General features: G+C 45.3%; 1 protein-coding gene across 1 annotated transcript; it reads right to left on the bottom strand.

Annotated features, from left to right (window-relative positions):
- Positions 1–1,711: 1,711 nt before the first annotated feature.
- IRF6 (interferon regulatory factor 6) lies at positions 1,712–19,046 on the bottom strand. Its single transcript, XM_029935345.1, has 9 exons — positions 18,916–19,046; positions 15,051–15,134; positions 14,330–14,506; positions 10,088–10,292; positions 8,720–8,848; positions 6,513–6,671; positions 5,062–5,454; positions 4,260–4,378; positions 1,712–3,127 (listed from the first exon to the last, which is right to left on the bottom strand). Exons 3-9 carry the CDS (start codon positions 14,501–14,503, stop codon positions 2,903–2,905), a joined length of 1,404 nt encoding a protein of 467 aa, XP_029791205.1. The 5' UTR covers positions 14,504–14,506; positions 15,051–15,134; positions 18,916–19,046; the 3' UTR covers positions 1,712–2,902.
- Between the last annotated feature and the right edge of the window lie 1,482 nt (positions 19,047–20,528).

The following is a 20,528-nucleotide window of genomic DNA, read 5'->3' as shown; positions in this document are numbered from 1 at the left end:
TTATTTTCCATGGTGGTTAGCGGTAAATCTGTAAAATGAAAGACTTCCTTAGTTCATTTATTCTCACAACAAATACAGTTGACCCTTGAACAACCCAGGTTTTAGGGGGTACACAGTAGAAACTTTGCATATAACCTTTGACTCCCCCAAAACTTTACAAATAGCCTACTATTGACCAGAAGCCTTACTGATAATATAAGCAGTCAATTAACACATATTTTTGTTATAGCAACAAATATTATATACTGCATTCTTACAATAAAGCTAGAGAAAAATGCTTAAAAACATGAGAAAATATATTTATAGTAAGTACTATATTTATCAAAAAACAATCTGAGTATAAGTGGGCCTATGCAGTTCAAACTTGTGTTGTTCAAGGATCAGTTATATCTGAGAACATACTAAGTACCAGGCACTGGCAACAAAGTCCAAGACAAACAGTCCCTACTTTCAGCAATTTTGTAATCAAGCAGGACACAGATGCTGAGCAATTACAAGGGAACGAATTATTCTGCAAAAGGAAGTATAGGATGATATGGGAACATAAAACCAGATACCTAATTATACAGGGAAGGGACAAGCCCAGATCCAACACTTGCTCCCCCAATTTACCTATAGTGTTGTGTTGTTTTGTTTTTAACTTTGAGCTAACCTAGTTTGGTGGGGTGGACAGTGAATAAAAAGAAGAGCTGGTGAGACCATCTAATTCCCTTTCCACTCTTGAGCAACATGGACGAAAGGACGTAGAACACACCAAGAGCGTGGTGTCGCCACCAAAGGAGATAACAGACTCTCCAAGAAAGAGAGGACACCTGGTATCTATCCATCAGGACCAGAGAAGGAGCACTGAGGGAGATCAGTGGACAGCCCTACACACTCTCTCCCAGCATTCTGGAGACAATAGAAAACATGGAAGAAACCAGGCTCTCATTAAGATCCCACAGAACCATTTAACCATTCCTCTGACATGTTGATAAACTTTTTATTACAGTCACATACTAGAAATTTGATCCTTCTTGGCCCTACAGAACACAATTTTCAACCTTTTGCCAGCTCACATTATCTGGGTTCCCAGCCAGATGGACAGACTGGCTATTAGCCTCTCACAGAATAAGGGAAAGGGACTACCCAGATCTAGCAGTTGCCCTCCCAGTTTACCTACGATGGGTTCTTTTTAACTTTGAACTGGGGAGGTATAGCCAGAGAGAGCCAGACACCAAGACCAAATCCTTCACGTCACCCACTCAACAAAATGATCAAAAAATATAAAGGTTCTATACCTTGCATGTTTTCTAGTTTGTAGAAGTCCAACTTCTGGTCACAGCTGAGCACCTGACATTTACCCAGACTTCTCTCGGTCATACTTTAATAACAGCAGCTCCCACTAGGTCCCTTAGAGACCCTAAAACCATAGCTTTAGCATTCTAAGTAAGTCCCACTGCCACCTGGGACCGAATTGAGCCTATGGCTTTTGAAGCTGCCTGACTTTTCAGCTGGCTCAACTTCAGCAGCAAGTGGGGAATGGCCTGGTTTAAGGGCAGCACACTAGACATGGGTTTTCTTATTCTGGCCTGGCAGATAGGCATCAGTATTCAAGACAATTAGGGGTCTGCAACAGGAGATTAACATCTTGTTTTTCCATTTAGGCTTTGGAGTTTCAATTATGCTTGTCTTTAAAAAAAAAAAAGAAAAGAAAGAAAGGTTAGGGGTAGGACAGCAAGGTCAGGGATGGAACAAAAGTTAACAGATAAGACCAGTCTGTGACAGCCATAGCCGCAGTGTTCTCCACTGCTCTTCACCTGAGTTGTTCACACCCAGCTTCCTCCACAAGAAGGGAAATGAGCAGGTTTGGGCCGCATGAGCCTTTTGCAAAAGAGCACTGCCCAGTCCTTTTTCACTTTGGCCTTAAAATTGAATACCCCATTTTTTCCAAGAGCGAAAAAATCCAAAGGGTAGTAAGGCTGTAAAAGTTTCCAAACAAGAAGGAAGTGTCCCTGTTGTAGTCATGAGTTTGTCATACATGCCCAGCTCACTCCCAGGTCTTCCTCAAAGAAAAAAAGGAAAAAGAGCTCTATCTTCTCTGAAGAGTCCCACTGAGTCATATACTCTCATCAGCCACACACACACACCGTGTTATCTGAACGGTGACAAGGTGGACACCTCACAACAAATTCTGCAGAATCCCGAGGCCTTCCGTTGACAGATTCCGTTTAGAACCTCTGTTTATGAGCCTTTACTCCACAGACCAGGTGACTTTCAGACTTTGGCACCTATTTCTATTTAGATATCAAACTTGTTCCTAGGCAACCAGCCAGTTCCCCTCCCTCTCTCTTACTCCGTCAGGAAGCCAGCTTACTATACTAGCAGAACAGGTCAAACGGTGATCAATCCTGGGCAAATCAGTGCTTGAGGGAACTTTAATAAAGGCAAAAAAAAAAAAAAAAAAGTGCTAGAACAATGCAGAGGGTTCTGTCCAAGGCAGTTTTTTCTCCTTGTACAAGTAGAATGAAGTCATCAGGCCAGAGTTTTAAAATAGGAGTTATTTCAGGCATTGTTCCACCCCTTCACTTTATAGGAATGAATCTAAAACCTAGAGATTAAATAACTTGATAGTTCAAGGTCATACCACTGAAGCAGAGGTGCAAAGAAGGCTGGTGCCCAAACTCCCAGGCCAAATCTCCTACTACATTACACTAACATGGGGAGGCTGAAAAAAGAAAGGGGGAATATGAAGGGTAATTTTTCCATAAATTAAATCAACTTTAAAAGCCAAGCACATGTGGAGAGTTGGAGACCACTAACATTGTAAGAAAGGAGAGGTTTAAAAGCTGGTTAAATCTGAATAATAAAAAATATCCATATGTACAACACTGTAAAAAAAAAAAAAAGATGGCATTCATGATTACTGGGCAGGCAGGGCAGGGGGGAGTTGCATGCTGGGGGTGGGCTGCATGGGCTGCCAGCTCTCCTGGGTTTGGAGGATGCGGTACAGCTGTTTCAGCTGAGCAACGATGTTATCTTTGATGTCTGGAGTGGAAATCTGCAGGCGGACACTGCCACTGTCAAAGGACCGTGTAAAATCACCAGAAAACATCTCGTAGATCATGCGAGCTACCACCGGAATGACCTGTTCAGGACACAGAGCACACAATTATCTGGTGAAGAAAAGGAATTTTTAAATTAGCAAGAGGGGGGCACCTGGGTGGCTCAGTCAGTTAAGCTTCTGACTCCTGTCTGGCTCATGCCCGGCTCAGGTCACCACCTCGCAGTTTGTGAGTTTGAGCCTGAGTTTGAGCCCTGCATCACTCTGTGCACTGACAGTGCAAAGCCTGCTTGGGATTCTCTCTCTCCTCCTCTATCTCTGCCCCTCCCCCGCTTTCTCTCTTTCTCTTTCTTTCAAAAATAAATAAACTTAAATAAATAGATAGATGGCAGGAGGGACTCAAGATTGAAGGAAGGCCCAGTGAGGCCCTGGAGAAGCCCCCAAGTCTAATGTCTAGATACAGAGTATGCCTTTAATCTCTCCTGACCATCCTCCCAAGATTCACTCTAGAAGATCAAAACAAAACAGAACAAAAACCTGTATGTATCATCACATCACATGCCTAAGCAAACAACTGCTTATTTAGCAAGACTTTTACCCACATTTCATCTGTTGCATATCTTTTTGTATAAATCCAGGGACCAAACCCAAGTGCTCTTGCTGCCACTTACTCTTATAAGGCTATATTCTTAAAAGTAGCTCAAAAGGCTTTACCAAGGGGTGCCTGGGTGGTTCAGTCAGTTGAGCGGCTGACTTTGGCTCAGATCATGATCTCATGGTTCGTGAGTCCAAGCCTCATGTCCAGCTCTGTGCTGACAGCTCAGATTCTGTGTCTCCCTCTCTCTCTCTGCCTTCCCCTGCCTCTCTCAAATAAATAAACAGTTAAAAAAATTATTTAAAAAAGGTTTTTCTAAAAGAGATGGAAAGGATTATATCCTGTTAGGTTTCAGCAAGATTCTAATGTCAGTAGGGGAATGAGAGAGAAGATCTTCACTAAATCAGTCACCCACTTTGAGGACCCTGTATTCTCCAGCTTGGCCCTACTTTAATCAGACCAACTTGGTTGTTGCAATAAATAGAGTTTGAGTCTGTAACTCTAGCTGATGGGATTAAAACCCACATAGACCGATGGATCTTTGCTCAGCACAACCCTAGTCTAGAGGCTAAAGCACTGGTAAAAAGGCAAAAAGTTGTTGGCACATCCTTATCTCCTCACCTGAACCAAGATGAGTTTCCTTTCCAGGGGTTTCCCATCTGGCCATTCTTCCCCAAAGCATAAATAGATCTCAAATGGTGGCTGCTTCTCTATCTGTCCTTTCTGGTGGGCAATGAGATCTGTGGAAGGGGGGAGAACAAGTTTTGTGTACTGGATCATTCCATATCCACTCAGTAAATATATTCTATGCTGTCCAATATGGTGACCACCAGCCACATGTGGCTATTAAATTTAAATTAATTAAAATTAAATAGTTCTTTAGTCATATAAGTCACATATGCTCAATAGTCCCATGTGGGCTATTGTGGACAAGACAAATATAGAACATTATCATTTCAGAGGGTTCTTTTGGACATTAGTGAACTAGATCTGAGGTTCAAAGTATATTATAAAATCCACAATTTCAGTATTCTCCATAAATTTGTATGCTTGAATTTGCCACTAAGATATTTCCCAAATGAGAAGAGTATATTTTGCTGATTATGATGATGTCACTTTCCAAAGTTAAGGATAAGTTGGTGGCATTGGTGGTAATGACAAGGCTGTCTCCCTCTTTTGCCATTAAAACCACCACGACCAACCTAAAAACAGCTTCCAAGTACCTAGCTTTGGAGTGGAATGCCCTTCTTTGTTGCCCAGGTCACTCTGAGTTTTCAACACTAAAGTTCTCGTCTACCTTGACTTCCACCAGAAGCAGTTGTTCGTTAAATCTTTGCAGAGCCAGGAAGGGAGTGGGGGAGGGAAGGAGGAAAACCTTTCAGGGAACAGTTCCCAACCATCAACCTTGTGAAAAAGGACTTACCACTAAGGAACGTTTCCAGACAAAATAGTTTGACCTTCTTTTGTCTCTCAATCAGGTTGGGGGCAACAGGTGATGGGGCACATGGCCCAGACCAGTACACCTTGCACTGACACAGCCTGATGGCATAAATGGCATGACCGCTGACCTCTAGGATCAGTCCTCTGTCCATGACATCCAGCAGCTTACTGGTGAACAGCTTCTGCTTCTCATTGGTGATGTGCTCTGGACCTGGGAACTTCACCTGCTCCAGGCTGACAGGACCGAAGAGCTCTTCTTGGTCAGGCATAGGACCCAGATCCCCATAGAAGAGCCGGCAGCCCTGGGGGTTGCTTACAGTCATGGTCTGCCCATACTCCTTCCCACGGTACTGAAACTTGATGTCCAGGTCAGTCACTGCAAGGAGAGAGAGGACAGTGAGAGTCCTGCTCTGCTGCTTGGCCTGTCTATCCTTGAGACTCCTGCAAGTCCATCAAGACCAAGCCAGCTTTCAACCAGCATTCAGGAAGGTCACTGGCAGAGTTAGCCTTCCTGTAATAAAGGGAGACATCAACCTATTCCTGGAATATTCAGTCAAAAGGCTGCCTTAAAGCAGACAGTTCAAGGTCCATGTATACTATCTCTGTTTAATCATCACACCCTAAGGGTTACAATTTCTCCAAACAGACTTCTAGGTCCTGTCTCCTCACTTATACTGACTGAGTCTTCACATCAGTAAGCATTAAAAAGAGCTAAAAACCAAGGTATCTGGTTTGTGTCACATTTTTGGCTCATTTTTAAAGATACCAGAGGAATAAGAAAAAATATCAAGCTGTCTTCTGAAAACACAGGAGTACACTCTGTGGATTTGTTCTAACAATTTATCATAAAAGGACACAGTTCTCAGCAAAGTAAATTTTCACTCATCAAACCTCCACTGAACCGTATAGATCTTATTAAAGCTATTAGCCTGTTGTATAAAATGCTAGCACTTACACCCCCACGCCCACCCCATCCCCACTACCACCAAGTACACTGTGAAAGAGAGATGAAACAATGACATTAATTCTTCATGGAGATCAATTTGTGTTCAGTTCAGAAAGATTTTCTCCCACCCTCAAAAGCTCCTCAAAATCTAAGAGCCTTCTGTATTGAATTCACGACCTATCCCACAACTGGCCTTGTCCCCAGATCCCTTAGCCAAACTGATTAACCCAGGCTTTCTACCCACCTGAGAGGTAAATAGCCTAGAGCTACAGTGAATCAGAGCATGCTCATGGGCAAGTAGATATGAACTAATGTTTCTTTACTTCTTCCCTGGTGACTCATCGGCCAGCCAGGAACCAGACACAGAGGCTGCCTGGAGAACAGGTAGCTACTCTATACATGACAAAGAAATGGAAGCAGAAGGTGGGGCAGGGGAGGGACTATAATATGAGCTGAAGACCCAACGAGAAAGATCAGGGCTCACTTACTTGGGAGAGAGCTGATCCACAGCTCTGGAGAGCTATAGAAAGGCTGTATCGGTGGCTGGGGTACTTCCATTTCCAGAGGTTCAGTTTTGGGCCACACTGCTTCAGGGCTGCAGTTGCCCACACTGCAGTTGCCCACACTAGCTGGTGCCATGGGAGAACCTAGAACAGAAGGGTGTGGGTGAGCAGGCAGGGGTACCACATATGTATGTTACCTGGTCTGAGGCTCTAAAACCTAACATGGTCAATAGACAAGAGTCAAACACTGCACTAGGACTCAGTTTGGTGGAAATCCATCAATGATTTCCCACAACTAACACAACAATAAGGTTCCCCTGCTTCTTCTCCTTCCTAATCATATTAGTTCTTCTGTAAACTCATCTCTCAGAAAATCTGCATTGGTTGACGATTAACAGACATGTGAGTCTTCTCTGGGTTTAAATTAGAATGGGTGTGAAAGAGAGGTTTCCTGTTGCAGATTTTGACCCCAGCAATTAAGTAGGAGTTGGCTATCTTCAAAAAAATAAACTCAACTGAATTAGTTGATTAGATTTCAGTGCATAGAAATTCCATTAAAAACAAACAAATGGTCTTACATGCACAAAACATCTGGAAGGATACCCCAAAACCTGAAAGGATCTCTCTCCTCCAGGGAAACTGAGCAGGAGGTTCAGAGACAGAAAGGAGGGAAAACCTTTCAATTGATTACCTTTGTAATAATCAATAAATTGATTCTTTTATACCATCATGAATTTTAAACCATGTAAGACCACAATTTATTCAAAAGTATCCAATTAAAGCTTTTAAGAAGACAATGAAATACCCATCCTATTTTCCTGCTCTTGTCAAAGTTGACTCACTCCAAAGTGTACAGATTTCTCCTCCTAGCCTCACCTCTTAGGCATCTATTCTTCAACATTTCTTCTTCCTCTGTCCCAACAGCTCTGAAATCATAGAAGTTAATGTTGCTTTGACCCTTTGTGCACAAGCCTGGTTAAATCTATGTACCCATTTTACTTTTTCGTTTTCAATAGATGTCCCACATCTTCCCAAAAAGGATCCAAGGCAGCCCATTACATAAGGCCACACAACATTAGCTTTAGTAAAATATGAACAGAAATAGGAAATCAGGATACTGGAAATAAGTTGCATCCTTTTAAGGGGTGAGAATAACAGAATAATTCAGCCAAGGGTTTGGGAAAGGATCTCACATTTCTAGGTATCAACTCAAATCACTAAGTGGGAATATATCATGTGGCAATACTGACCATGAAAAAGCTCAATGATAATTTTTCTTTACTCATCACTTGGTTGTAAAGATATAAATGGCAGGTTAAGTGAAGGAGGGCAAGCGAGCAGATAGTAAGAGTCATTTCTTGATACTCAAAGGTAAGGGAAGCACCTGGAGTAAGGTGCTCCAAAAGAGCAAAGGAATTATCTTGCTATATTAAATTCTCTAAGTGGCACAATTATCTCATTTGATCTACAGCGGCCAGATGGAATTAGAAAGGCAGTGACAAGCTTCTGAACTAAATGCATAGCATTTGCTCCTAGTCAAATGGACAGTTTAAGCGAAGATGCTGAAGAGCAATTCACCTTGTGTTTGAGCTTCCTCAGAATGTACAGTGGAAGAGTCACTACCTGCCCAGTCTCAGTGACCTTCCAGTGTCTCATTTTTCCTGGGAAGCTCAATTCAAAAAGTCCATAAAAGAAGCAAAAAGTCTGCAGATAAATTCTATCAAACCCTAGTATTAAAAGATGCAGAAATCACAAGTTCCCCATGCAATAGCCCTAGCAAAGTAGACCCTGTTTAGAAAGTGACACAAAATTTATACCAGGAGAAATAGCGGAAGAGTTTGCCTACAATCCATGAAAGTGATATCTGCTGCACTTGGCCTTGAGGAAAATTAGTGAAATTTTTAACTGATGTGTTTGTATACGGGATTGAAAATGAGTTTGTATTTTTCATTTCTCTGAATTATATGTAAGATTCAGATGTTCTCTATGCCTGGAAGTCACCCACTGGGATAACTGGGGCAGCAGAGTTCCTTACAGAGTTCTATGACGCCTACTTGCTAATAGATCAGCATTTTGGCCACAGGACGTGATCACTGCTCCCAGTGGAGTGAGAGCCAAGGGGTCAGCAGTTACAAAGTCAAAGCCTCTTCCATCCCCCTTATTCTTCCGTACCGCCTATCACCCCCACTCACCATTGATGTTCAGGAAAGGGAAGGTGTCCTGGATGGGAACATGGTGCTGTGACTGGTCAAGCTCATCTTCCTCATCTTCTTCATCTACATCATTATCTTTCTCATCCCAAGGAGCAGATCCAGTGGATCCTACCAGAGAAACAGACACGGGAAACCCCAAGTGAGCCACTCAGGTTGCATAACCATCCTTGCCACTGGTCCACCGTACATATTAGGTACTGTTGGTACAGAGGTTCCCGGGTTCAGTGTGTTCCCTCAACACCGTAGCCAAAAAGAGTGGGAGCCAAAGGTATATTAACCTCTGGCTTCAACTCCTGCTGAGCGCTAACATGAGCACTCTTCCTCTCCCCTACCTAGGAGCTGCACACCCTACTCGCCTTTCCTAGAAATCTCTTAATAACTACCTTCAACCACTTGTTACACATTAGCATTCCTTTTAAGGACTCAAGAACACCAACTTCCCTCCTCTGTAAGCTTAATGTGAGGACAGATGCTTCCCTCTTGGTAAGGGCTCACTAGATTCATTCGAGGACAAGTCTAAATTATCTGGCCTTTAGTTGGTACTTGCCAGGCATTGGGTAAATAGGAGGATCAGGTGGTATTCTCTTAGAAAAAGTATCCTACAAATTAATCACTCATCCAACATTTACAAAGAGAAGTTAATAGCTTTTCAATGTCATGTCAGTTGAGTCTTAACAATAGTCTCTGAAGTAGGCAGGAAAGATGAGAACCCAGATTTTACCACTGAAAAAACTGAGGCTGAAATTTCAAATGACTTGATTCAATGTTCCACAAGGAGCAAAGTGATAAAAGCCAGGTTCAGGACTCAAACCTCCTAAGGTTTAATTCCTCCATCTTCGAAACTACCTGAGTCTCCTCTCAGTGCTGAGTCCCAGGGGAAGCTCTTCCTACAGTAGGACTCTATGTAGCCTCTACTTTCTAATGCTTTAAGCAGTCAGGCTAGTAAGTATTCCCCTAAGTGAACAAGACAATTTTGCTGGCTTCACATCTTTTGTTCTCTGGATCCTTCTTTAAGATTGCTTTACCAATCTTAAACTTTGTAAGAGATTTTCAAATCAACTATCTTTTTATTTTATTTAATTTTTTTAAATGTTTATTTATTTTTGAGAGAGAGAGAGGGGCAGAGAGAGAGAGAAAGACACCGAATCAGAAGCAGGCTCCAGGCTCTAAGCTGTCAGCACAGAGCCCAACGTGGGGCTTTGAACTCACAAGCTATGAGATCATAACCTGAGCTGAAGTCTGATGCTTAACCCGAATGAGCCACCCAGGCGCCCCCAATTATCTCTTTAAGAGTCTAGCCCAGAACCTGGCTTACTGCACCCATCTCCCCAGCAGGTGGGGCCTCACCTGGGTTAATGATTGACCCCTGAGGCTGGGGGATGTCACACACTTGATATATCTTCACTGGGTTCATGGGTACTTCCTTGGTGCCATCGTACATCAGGTTGAATTCCCTGCTCTTGTTGAGAGCACAGCGGAGCTGGGCCTTCCATTTAGCTGGGTCAGGGTCATCCACTCCTTCCTGGTACTTCCCAGTCTCCACAGCCCAGGCCTGAAGAATAGGAAACTGCAGTGAATGCCTGCTGTTGCCCAGAAATACTACAAAGTGTGCTCACACTCCCATACAGACACACACACATACACACCCCTGCCGTAGTGCCCCACCATCCCAATTCCAATCCCAATTTATAGAGCCTGCGGCAGGAAACACCACCCTCAGGACCAGGCAGAGCAGTGCCGAGGGAAGGGAAATTAAGCCATAAGCAAACACAATCTTTTGAAAGGAGGAGTCTTATCTCAAGTGTTGATGCCAGCACCACCTGTCAAGAGTGGCTATAACCAAGGGTTGAAAATAAAGAAAAGTCTGGAAAATAATACAGTACACCCTTGAACAATACAGGGATCAGGAATACTAACTCCTTGCACAAAAATCCACATATATTTTTAAGGTGTTTTTTTTTTTATTTATTTTGAGAAAGAGATACAGAGCAAGTAGGGAGAGGCAGAGAAAGAGAGAATCCCAAGTAGGCTCTGCACTGCCGGTGCAGGGCTCAAGCTCACGAACCATGAGACCATGACCTGAGCTGAAATTGAGTCAGATGTTTAACCGACTAAGCCACCCAGATGCCCCAAAAATCCACATAATTTCTAACTCCCCAAAACTTAACTACTAATAGGCTGCTGTTGACCAGACGTCTTACTGGTAAGTTGATTAACACCTATTTTGTATACTATATGCTATATTACAATAAAATAAGCTAGAGGAAAAATACTAGTAAGAAAATCATAAGGAAAATATACAGTACTGTATTTATCCAAAAATATCTGCATATAAGTGGACCTGCTCAGTTCAAACCCATACCGTTCAAACGTCAACTGTATACACCAAAATGCTAATGGTCACTTTGGATGGCAGGATTTTAGGTAAGGTTTTTTCTGGCTTATTTGTTTTGACATTAATTGCTCAGAAGACAAAGGGGGATGGCATGTGATATGCAGAGTTTGGCCTTGTTGTTTCCTATACTTATATTTTTTCAATCTGATACTTAAATAACTGTAGAAAACAAGAACCTATAGGAATAACAGCCTGTAGGCAGACAGGAAGCAAACTCTGGGAGTTCAGCTGGAGGCTGAGGGTCTCATCCAGCTGGTCCCATGTCCTCGTAAACCCACACCCCCTGCCCTTCCCTAATTACTCGAAGTCCCACTTTACTGGAAATACTTTGCTGCAGACACCAGGGGCTGGTGACATGAGCTAAAACTACTTTGGGTCCTCCTTTTTGGTTTTCAATTTCCAGGTCCAATGACATGTATGTTTCCGCTCATGGTATATCCATTCTCCCTGCTGCTAATACAGTCTCAGATCTTTACGCTTTCTTTAGGACATCACACTCTGATGCAGAGAAGGGGAATGCCATTAGCAGAGTAGTCAAGATCAGGGAGCACACACCAACTTGTTCAAGTGGACAGGGCAAAGTCCCAACTCTCTGTCTCTGCTTCTGACCTCAAGCTGATATGGAAGTGTTCTGCCCCATCCTTTGAGATCTCTCATCTCCCTCAGTCCATCACTACAGAGCCTGACCATCATGAGGAAGTTTCTTCCAAAACTAATTTAAATCCTTCCTTTCTAATTCTGGCTCACTTCTTACCATTTCCTCAGTCTCGGGGGCACCTGCATATGTTTTGCACTGTAGAATGAAGAGGTCTGCCCAAGGTGGCTGTCTTGGCATCATTCCATACAGCTCCCCACAGGGGATTGTAATTTCATGGATCCCTAGGGTCTGGGAAGCATATCTCCAGATGTTCCTGGTGGTACCTGACTGCTGCCTCGCCACGTTTACCTTTCCATTTATTTGATCCCTTGTGCCCTCTCCCACTGTGGCCCCACCCAGCTGGCTTGGACTGTGCTGACTTTGGCATGGGTCTGCAAGTTTCTGTGGTTCCCTAAATCCCTGCCGCTCCATGAAGAGCAGGCAGACTAACCCAGAAGCACCACCCCAGCCTTCCTGCTCACAACACAGACATTCTTCCTCAGAACCCGCTCAGAAGGTGCAGAGGGCCCAGGGCTGATGCAGCAGAACATAGTACCCATCACATGGCATTCATTGGGATTTATAAATATGACTTGTTCAAACTCATTCTGAGTCTTGCTTCTGACACGGGTCACTGTGGAGGTCCCAATTCCTCTTCCAGAAATGGAAATAACCTCTGTATTTTAATGGCAATTCACTATTTTCCCCCCATACATTATTTCACTCAATTCTTATGACAATCCTCTGAGGCAGGCAAGACTGATTTCATCCCCCATTTTACTGCAGGGGAAGCTAAAGCCCAAAGAGATTATGTGACTTGCTCAAGACCACACATGCAATTGATAGTAGTGGATTTGAAACCAGATCTTCCAATTCCTGGCCAGCACGAGGTAGTATGATAATGGGGAGCAGATAGGCTTGTGTTCAAATACGGGCCACACCCCTTTACTGTCTATGTGATTCTGGCAAGTTATTTAGCCCCCTGAGACTAGCCTCTGCTTCTACAACATGAGAGTCATATCTCCCTTACAGAGTTGCTGAGAGTTAAATGAGATAATGAACACGGGGTACAAAATAGGCACTTGTTTAATTGCTAGCACCCCAATGCTCCCCTGGCCCCCACATATCCTGCCTAAGGCCTGTCAGAGCTTGGGACGGGTGAAAGCACCCTCACTCTTCTCCTGATTTAAAGGTTCCCCCTTAGCATTCCACAAGCAGAGACACTGATATAAATGAGACAAGCTTCCTGCAGCCACCTTTGTCTCAAGCTGTAAGCACACAGATCACTCTCGTGAGTGGGGCTTTCAGGAACGAGCCTCTTCCCCCATGGCCAGCCACCCCCAGCCACCAACAGCAAGTCCAGTTTCAGACCAAGGCCACAACCACAGACCAGCTGGTCAAGGCAGGCCCATTCCCCCCTCAATGCCAACTCCAGTAACTGGTACTGGTTTATAGATGCTTGCCTACATTTTCACATCATTATTTAATTGGTAAATTAAAAGAGCTCGTTTACTTTCTTTCTAAGTGCTCTCAGGCCAATTTTCTCTCCACCACTGTATCTATTCCTGATATAACTGAGTTGGGTGGGAAACATCTCTCAGATGGCTCTCCTTTGAGGGATGAGCCTATCTTTTCTGATCCAATCTTAGCCAGAACCTGGGGCATCAATCTTGAGAGGCCCAGGGTATGGACTGGATTTCACTTCCGACTTCCAGCTTCTAGAGAAAAGAAAAGGCTAAACTCACTTCTCCGTGTCTTGGAGATGCAGGAACTAAAGCAGCTGACATGGAAGACTGACCAGCACAGAGAAGTTGGTTTCGAGAAGGTGCACAGGCCCCAGCGTTACAAACAACATAATACTCCTTCCCTTAGCCAGCTTCCCACCTCTGTCTTAGGTCAAGCTTTGGCTTCACTAGATTTTGTAAAATGCCATGTGATTCAATCTGGTTTTCAGTTAAGTAAAACAACTCTCATATCAGCTATTTTTTATTTAAGGAAACATATTTGTAGAATAAACACTTGCACTAAATCACCTTTCATTTTTGAGCAGAGGTTATGGGTGGGGTAAGAGATTTTAATACCAAATGAAAAACTAGTAAAGAGCCCTCTACACCCATCCTACAGGCTATGTCAGGAACCCACGAACACTCAGTAGTTCTGTCCTGGTCTGGAGAGTCATTTCCTGGCCCAAGCACCTTTCTCCATAGCAAGAATCCTGAGTGAACGAAGAGCAAGAGTTACTTGCTGACTCTCGAGAGCTTCTGGAACAATCCCATCAATCCAATCATTAGTAGGTTAGCCAACTGCACCTGGGATCCTTTGGGAAGTGAGTCGAGTTCCTTTGACCAATGGGAAAGAATAAATGGCCTCAAACATTATAGACATGCCCCAGCAAGAGAAATTACTATGACTTTGGGCACCCCCCATAAACATTCTTCCTGATGCAGGAGCTTTGGGATCTAGTATATTCCCCGTGCCAAAATACCAAACAGAACAGAACAACCAAAAACACCCACACAGGTCTGACAGAACCGGTCCAGTGGTAGAAGTCCTTTACCTTGAAAATGGTATTTTCCTCTTCTTGTTGGGGGCTATGCCGGGTGGCATGTTTCCAGGGAATCTGAAAGCGTTTGGAGTCCCTGTGCAGCCAGATGAGCCCAGGGTACAGGCCACTATCCACCTGGGCCACCAGCCAGGGCTTCAGTCGAACTCTGCGGGGGTGGAGGGCCATGATCTGGGTGGGGGAGGGTGAAGAGTAGGGAACAAACACAGGAGAATTAGGCCAGCCTCTGGGAACTTTCCCTGGCCACTGTTCCCGTATGATAGAGCTACAGTTTCATTAGATTACAGCAAAGAAACTAAATATGGGAATAAACTGTGCCAGGTAAGGAAGCAAAGAAAAGAGGTTAAAAGGTTCTTTTGATTCTTATTCCAAAGCCATTTATGCTTCATGTTCCAGCCAAATCAGACTTATCATGTAAGTGGATCGCATTTCTTCTATTTAAATCCTGAAGCAGAAAAATAAAAAAGATGACGTCACCCCTGCTGGAACACAGTCCTTCCTGAAGAACCAAGGGCTCTTGGTATTGCTCATTTCAATCTCATCTCAGGAGAAGGAAGAAAATGGAGAGATACGGGGGCAAGAATTTGAAGCACACTCTCTCTTTTTAGACCAGAGAACTACAGGCGAGCGGGGAATATTTTAGTAAGAAACGACACCATTGTGTTGAGAGAGAAGTAGACAAGGGGCAGGTCCTGGTTCCAAAGTCCTCACTTACAGAGATGAGCAGGCAGTGTATCCACAGGGATCCAAAGAGCTGGGCCTCAGGTCGGCTTCCCTTTCTCTGGGCCACTCGAAGACTCTGTACCAAGAAAAAAGGGGTCTGAGTTGGTTATCCACAGGACAATCCAGTGGCCGGGAGAACACTTGGAAACATGGGAGACAAAGGTTCTGAGGACCCTTTCTTGCACCTGAGTCCAGAAAAGTCCAGGAGCCCCAGAATAATCAAATGCTACAGTTCCTAAACTTTGGCTGCTAACAACCACCATAAGACAGGCTCTGTTCTGCTCGGACAGCCTCCTCCAGCTGCGTCTGTTTATCTCCACACGAAGGCCTAAAGTGAACTCTTTGGTGGCAGGAGCCGGTCTGGGTAAAGTCTGCAATTGATTCTCATAAAAACACACGGGCACAGCAGATGACATTCGGCAGCAGCCAGCACTCTCAGCAGGAAACAAAGGCCTGCCCAGACTGGGTGCCATTAGGAAAGTCTAGTCGGTCACTAGAGGATTGTGTGCTTGGGATGTTGTATTTAGATTTTTTTTTTTTTTTTTGGTGTTCTCATCTTACTTTGTTTTTACTTGAGGTGAAAAAGGGAGGCCTGCAAGCCAGCGTTCACTCAACAAATATGTGTTTATCGGCTACTGCGTGTCCAGCACTATGGCAGTTAGAAAGCACATCATCTTCCTCAGACTCCCTGAAGAAATCCACATTGGCAGTGCTCAAGCCCCCACAATGGCCTGAGGAAAGGGAAGATACCCAGGAAGATCCCCACCTGGATCACAGTTCAGAAACCAAACAAGTTGAGTCAGCTGAGGGCTCCCACTCAGAGGAGCTTAGCTGAGGGGGTGGCCCCTATCACCACTTCCTTCCCCAGCCAGACTCCCAACAAACAGGGAAAACCCAAACCAATTCAGTTTCTGGCACTTTAAGAGCGAGGCAGGACCTGCTCTCACCTGAGCCTTCTGACCCAATTAACAAGTCCTGCAACTGAAACCTTCCCCCTGGGAGCACTGGTGTAAGGAGTAAGGTTGGCATTCAGTATTCAACTGTCCCCCCGCCCCATCCCCATGTTCTTGGCCATGGTTTTAGAAGGGCAGCAGGTCAAGCCATCAAACCAGGGAGAACATTCACCTTATAAGGAGGAGAGCATGCATATCCTCGTAAGGGCAAATTCTACCTTCTACTCCTCGGTCCCAGGCTACTTGAAAGGGGATGGAGCAAGAAAGGATGAAAGGGACTCGGGCAGTATGTTGGTCAACCTAGCAAGGGACTTATGCAATAATGGTAAGAACTGGGTCTCTGATTGTCAGACATGTGAGATCTACTTCTGGACAGACTTTAAAGAAAAGGGCTTAGCCTAGCTGATTGACAGCTCATCAGGAGAAAATTAAAGCAACCAAACCAATACGGGGAACTGCACACAGTGATAGGGAAAGAGAAGCAGCCACCCATAGAGATGGATTGTTAAGATCTAGAGTCCCTGGGTTCGCAACATTCTCTCAAGATGGCACCACACATGAGCAACCCCGCCCTAGGCTGCCTCCCTCCATGCCTCACCTCCCTCACTGCTAACCCTCTCCACCTTCTGGAAGTCAGCCAAGATCTCCCCTACCTGCCACCCAGTAACTAAGACTCTAAAAACTGGCAGAGAGGGAAAAGCTGGAAGAAACCAAAATAACAGAGGAAAATGGATGATTACATATTCACAGGCTACAATATTAAGCAGCCATTAACAACGGGATGTCTGAAGAATTTTTATTGGATTTGGGGAAATGTTTACAACATACATTGTATGGGAGACAATACAGCATACAGTATTGACTGTAGAGTAGTATCTTCACCTTGTAACGTAACATGCACTTGGGTACTTATGCACATACAGAGGTAATTTAAAAAGGGAAAAAATAATACATCAATGTGACAAGATATTCATAATAGTTACCTGGTGATAGGATTATGAATGGATTTTAAACTTGCCCATATACTTGTGTATATGATTCACATTTTCCTATAATGATGTTTCAATTTATGATAATAAAAAAAAAAAGCTGTAAGTGATGTTTCTTAACCAAAAATATATTAGCTTAGGAAGCTAAGGCATTTCTTGGCCACTGGAAGGTATAAAAGATGATGTCCTTCGGCTGATGAGACCGTGGTACCAACAATCCTTCATATCTACATTGACTTTACAATGTTTACAGACACTTTTATTTAACGTGTTTGATTTCACCCACGTGATCTGGAAGTGGTAATATATTATCATCCCCATTTTATAGCTAGGTTAAGTGAGACCCAGAAAAGTGCTTTGTCTGGGGCTCTGATCCAACACTCCTGAGTCAGTGTGTGCTGTACTGAATCTTGCCACTAACCCTGCCTTCCAAGTCCCTCCCTTCTACACACTAAGAAAGTAAACCAAAAACATTAGGAAGATCCTAGCACCATGAAGGGCCAAGGAAGTGGTTAGGGAGAAGACTGCATATCACCCACCACCAAACACACATAAATCAGAGTTCTCTTTCAAAAAACACTCTTATCACCCAAATCTCAATGCCCACAGAACCTTAGCCTAGCTGAAGCCAGCCTTAGTATCTCCAGCTGCCATCACAGTAAAATTCAAGGCCTATGTCTCCAACAAATATTTAACTAGCCGAAGAACAAAGATGCTAACGCATCCACTCTGTCACGCTGGGCATCTAGCTGGGATATTTTCAACCTCCCCCAAGCATTAACTCTCCTCTCTCACACCCCCATTGCAGGGAGCAGGTCCTCTCTAAACACCTCCACAGCCCCTGCCCAGACTAGTTTCCAGGGGCAGCACTACCTCAAAGCTGAGATTCCAGACTGGGCTGTCAAATGGTTTGGCTCAGAGTAGAAAACACTTGCCAGGTAGCCCTGGAGGGAACCGAACACCATCTTCCTAGTTCCCCAGCCTTTTTGCCCTTTAGTTTAGCCCTGCTTAGGGGTAAATTCTGTGTCATAATTCCCATGCCCTTCCTCCCTGCTGGACTGAAGTTGGTGGCTGGTGAGTGGCTGCTGCTGTTGTGCCTTATGCACACATCTATCCCTAAACTACTCTCCTGGGTCAGCACCAGCCTTCACCAACTTCTATGCAAACGCCTTCTCCCTCTCCCTTCCCTGTCTTCCACTTTTGACATCCACCAGGAGAGCAGGGTGGGGACAGAGGTGACCCCTGCATTACAAAGCAGGCTCCCCGGAAAGAGTGGCACCCGGGGCCTACTTTCCAGTCGGGCCTGGGAGACTTTCCCCATTTTTCCACACCCACCCTCCATCCCCCAGGGCAAAGAGGGCCTCACCCCCAGAACAACCACGCCCTGCTCCACCCTCCCCAAACACCAAGCTTGGCTAGTTGGAAAGCCAGGGGTGTCTCCCAGGCCCAAGGCGAGGGGCCTGGCTGCACTAAACAAATTCAGAGAGGAAAAACAAACTGGCTAAAGCGCCTGGCCGCCCCCATCTCCATTTCCCAAACACCTACCAGGACCAAGGGCCCGCAGGCCTCGGAAATCCCCTCTTTGGGACACTGGGGCCGGCGGCCCAGCGAGCTGGTAAGACTGGAGGGGTGGAGGCGCCGTAGCTCTATCCTCTCTCTGGTGGGCGGATAGGGGCCGTGAGCCGCACACTCCAGTAGGGCAGGGAGGGAAAGGGAGTAAAGTGTGGGCCCCGTCCTCCAGGGCTAGGGCCGCCCCAAAGCTACCTAAAGCAGAGCGACAAGCATCCAGCCCCTGAGCCCCACTCCCCCCGGAAACAAATGTCCTCAAGCAAGGTTCCTAATCCTACAAACTCTGAAGCGGGTGTGTCCCCAGCCCCCTACTCCAAAACTGGCGTTCAGAAGTTAACGTCCTCACCGTTTCTCAATCCTGCTCCAAGAAGCGGTCGTCCCTCCGAACTAAGTCCCCAGCACTCCTTGACCGGTCGGCAAGCAATACCGGGTTTGCGCAGGGAGACTTTCCGAGCTCCGCTCCCAGTCCCGCACCGGCCCTTACCTGCCCGGCCCAGGTGCGCCGAGCTCACGTCACCGCCTCGCCCCAGGACGCCGCAGCCCAATGCGCCGTCCGGCCCCGCCTCCCAGGTGCGGCCACGCCCCCTCGCGTTCAGGATTGGCGGCTTACGGGAAATCTGATACTCCGGGTTCCTCATGGGCGGCCCCGCGCCGCCCAGCCCCTTCCCCACCTCGCTCTCCGGCTTCTAACTCTGGCTGGGAAAATTCCCAGACTCCGGAGCGGACTTTACGCCTCCGGGCTGGTGGTCTTGGAAATTGGAAGCAACTAGGAGGTCAGATCTAAGTGGAGAGGGTGCCTCCCCTTTCCTTGTGTCCCATAGGTCCCCTGAGGTTTTGGAGACAGTTAACCACAAACAAGGGTTTAGAGTTTCTGGGCAGGCCCTTCTACCCGTGGGCCGGTGTGAGTGAGTGGGACCAGGGGAAGGGACTCAAGGCACTAAATCTCACGGAGGGGAAGCCCTGTGTCTGTCAGGGCAGGAATTCTGCCTTTATTCTGCTTCTTACCCGAATGACTTAGGGTAAGTTACTTGGCTTCTTGATTTCACTTTTCTCTTTTCTTTTCTTTTTTTTAAATTTTTTTTAATGTTTTATTTATTTTTGAGAGAGAGACAGAGCATGAGCAGGGGAGGATCAGAGAGAGAGAGAGGGAGACACAGAATCCGAAGAGACACAGAATCCAAAGACAGGCTCCAGGCTCCGAACTGTCAGCACAGAGCCCAACGAGGGGCTCGAACCCAGGAACCGTGAGAACCTGAGCCGAAGCTGATGCTCAACTGACTGAGCCATCCAGGCGCCTGTTTTCTAGTCTTTTCAGTGAGACTAATATGTCCTGCCTTTTCCGGTCACCATCTGGTAATGATTTAAAAGCATGGCCTATGGAGCTAACTTATAGGATTCAGACCTCAACGTCATCAGTTAACTACAGACTTGAGAAAGTTTCTTAAGCTCTCTGAGCCTCAGTTTCTTACCAGTACAATGAGGTAAACAAGAGTACCCACCTCAGAGGAGCGCTGTGGAGGTTCAATAAATAGCTTCATTTAAAGAATTTGGAACAGTATTTTGGCACTTACTGAGTGATGCATAAATACCTGAAATTTCGGTATAAGGATAAAATGCATATAGACAGTGCCTCACAGAATAAGGTGACATCTTCTGTTATGACTTGAAATTCAAGGCCTGTATGTTCCCTAGCAGATGTTTGATGAGAGTTCACTCTCCTGTCCCACTACAGTGAACCCCAGTCCTTACAGAAGGCATGCTTACAGTGAGCCACAGACCAGTACATGAGACCCTGAAGCACAGAGCTGTCACAGGTAAGAAGGGATATAAGCAGGGTACTCAGGTTTTGAAGTTTAAATCAATGAGTGAGAGACCATAAAGAAGTGTTGTTATGGTTGAATTATAAGCCCCCTACCCCCTAAACTCATATGCTGAAGTCCTACAGCTTCCAGTACCTCA

Source organism: Suricata suricatta, chromosome 3 (assembly GCF_006229205.1).
Source record: "Suricata suricatta isolate VVHF042 chromosome 3, meerkat_22Aug2017_6uvM2_HiC, whole genome shotgun sequence".
Classification (NCBI taxonomy): domain Eukaryota; kingdom Metazoa; phylum Chordata; class Mammalia; order Carnivora; family Herpestidae; genus Suricata; species Suricata suricatta.
The sequence above is the reverse complement of the archived record's forward strand: the minus strand, read 5'-3'. Positions and strand labels throughout refer to the sequence as shown.

Coding starts and splice junctions, on each gene's coding strand:
- IRF6 (XM_029935345.1), bottom strand. CDS start 14,503: ATGGCCCTCCACCCCCGCAGAGTTCGACTGAAGCCCTGGCTGGTGGCC. Junction 10,293..14,329: donor AGGAAAATACCATTTTCAAG/GTAAAGGACTTC, acceptor CCTATTCTTCAG/GCCTGGGCTGTGGAGACTGG. Junction 5,455..6,512: donor GTGGATCAGCTCTCTCCCAA/GTAAGTGAGCCC, acceptor CTCTCCTTGCAG/TGACTGACCTGGACATCAAG.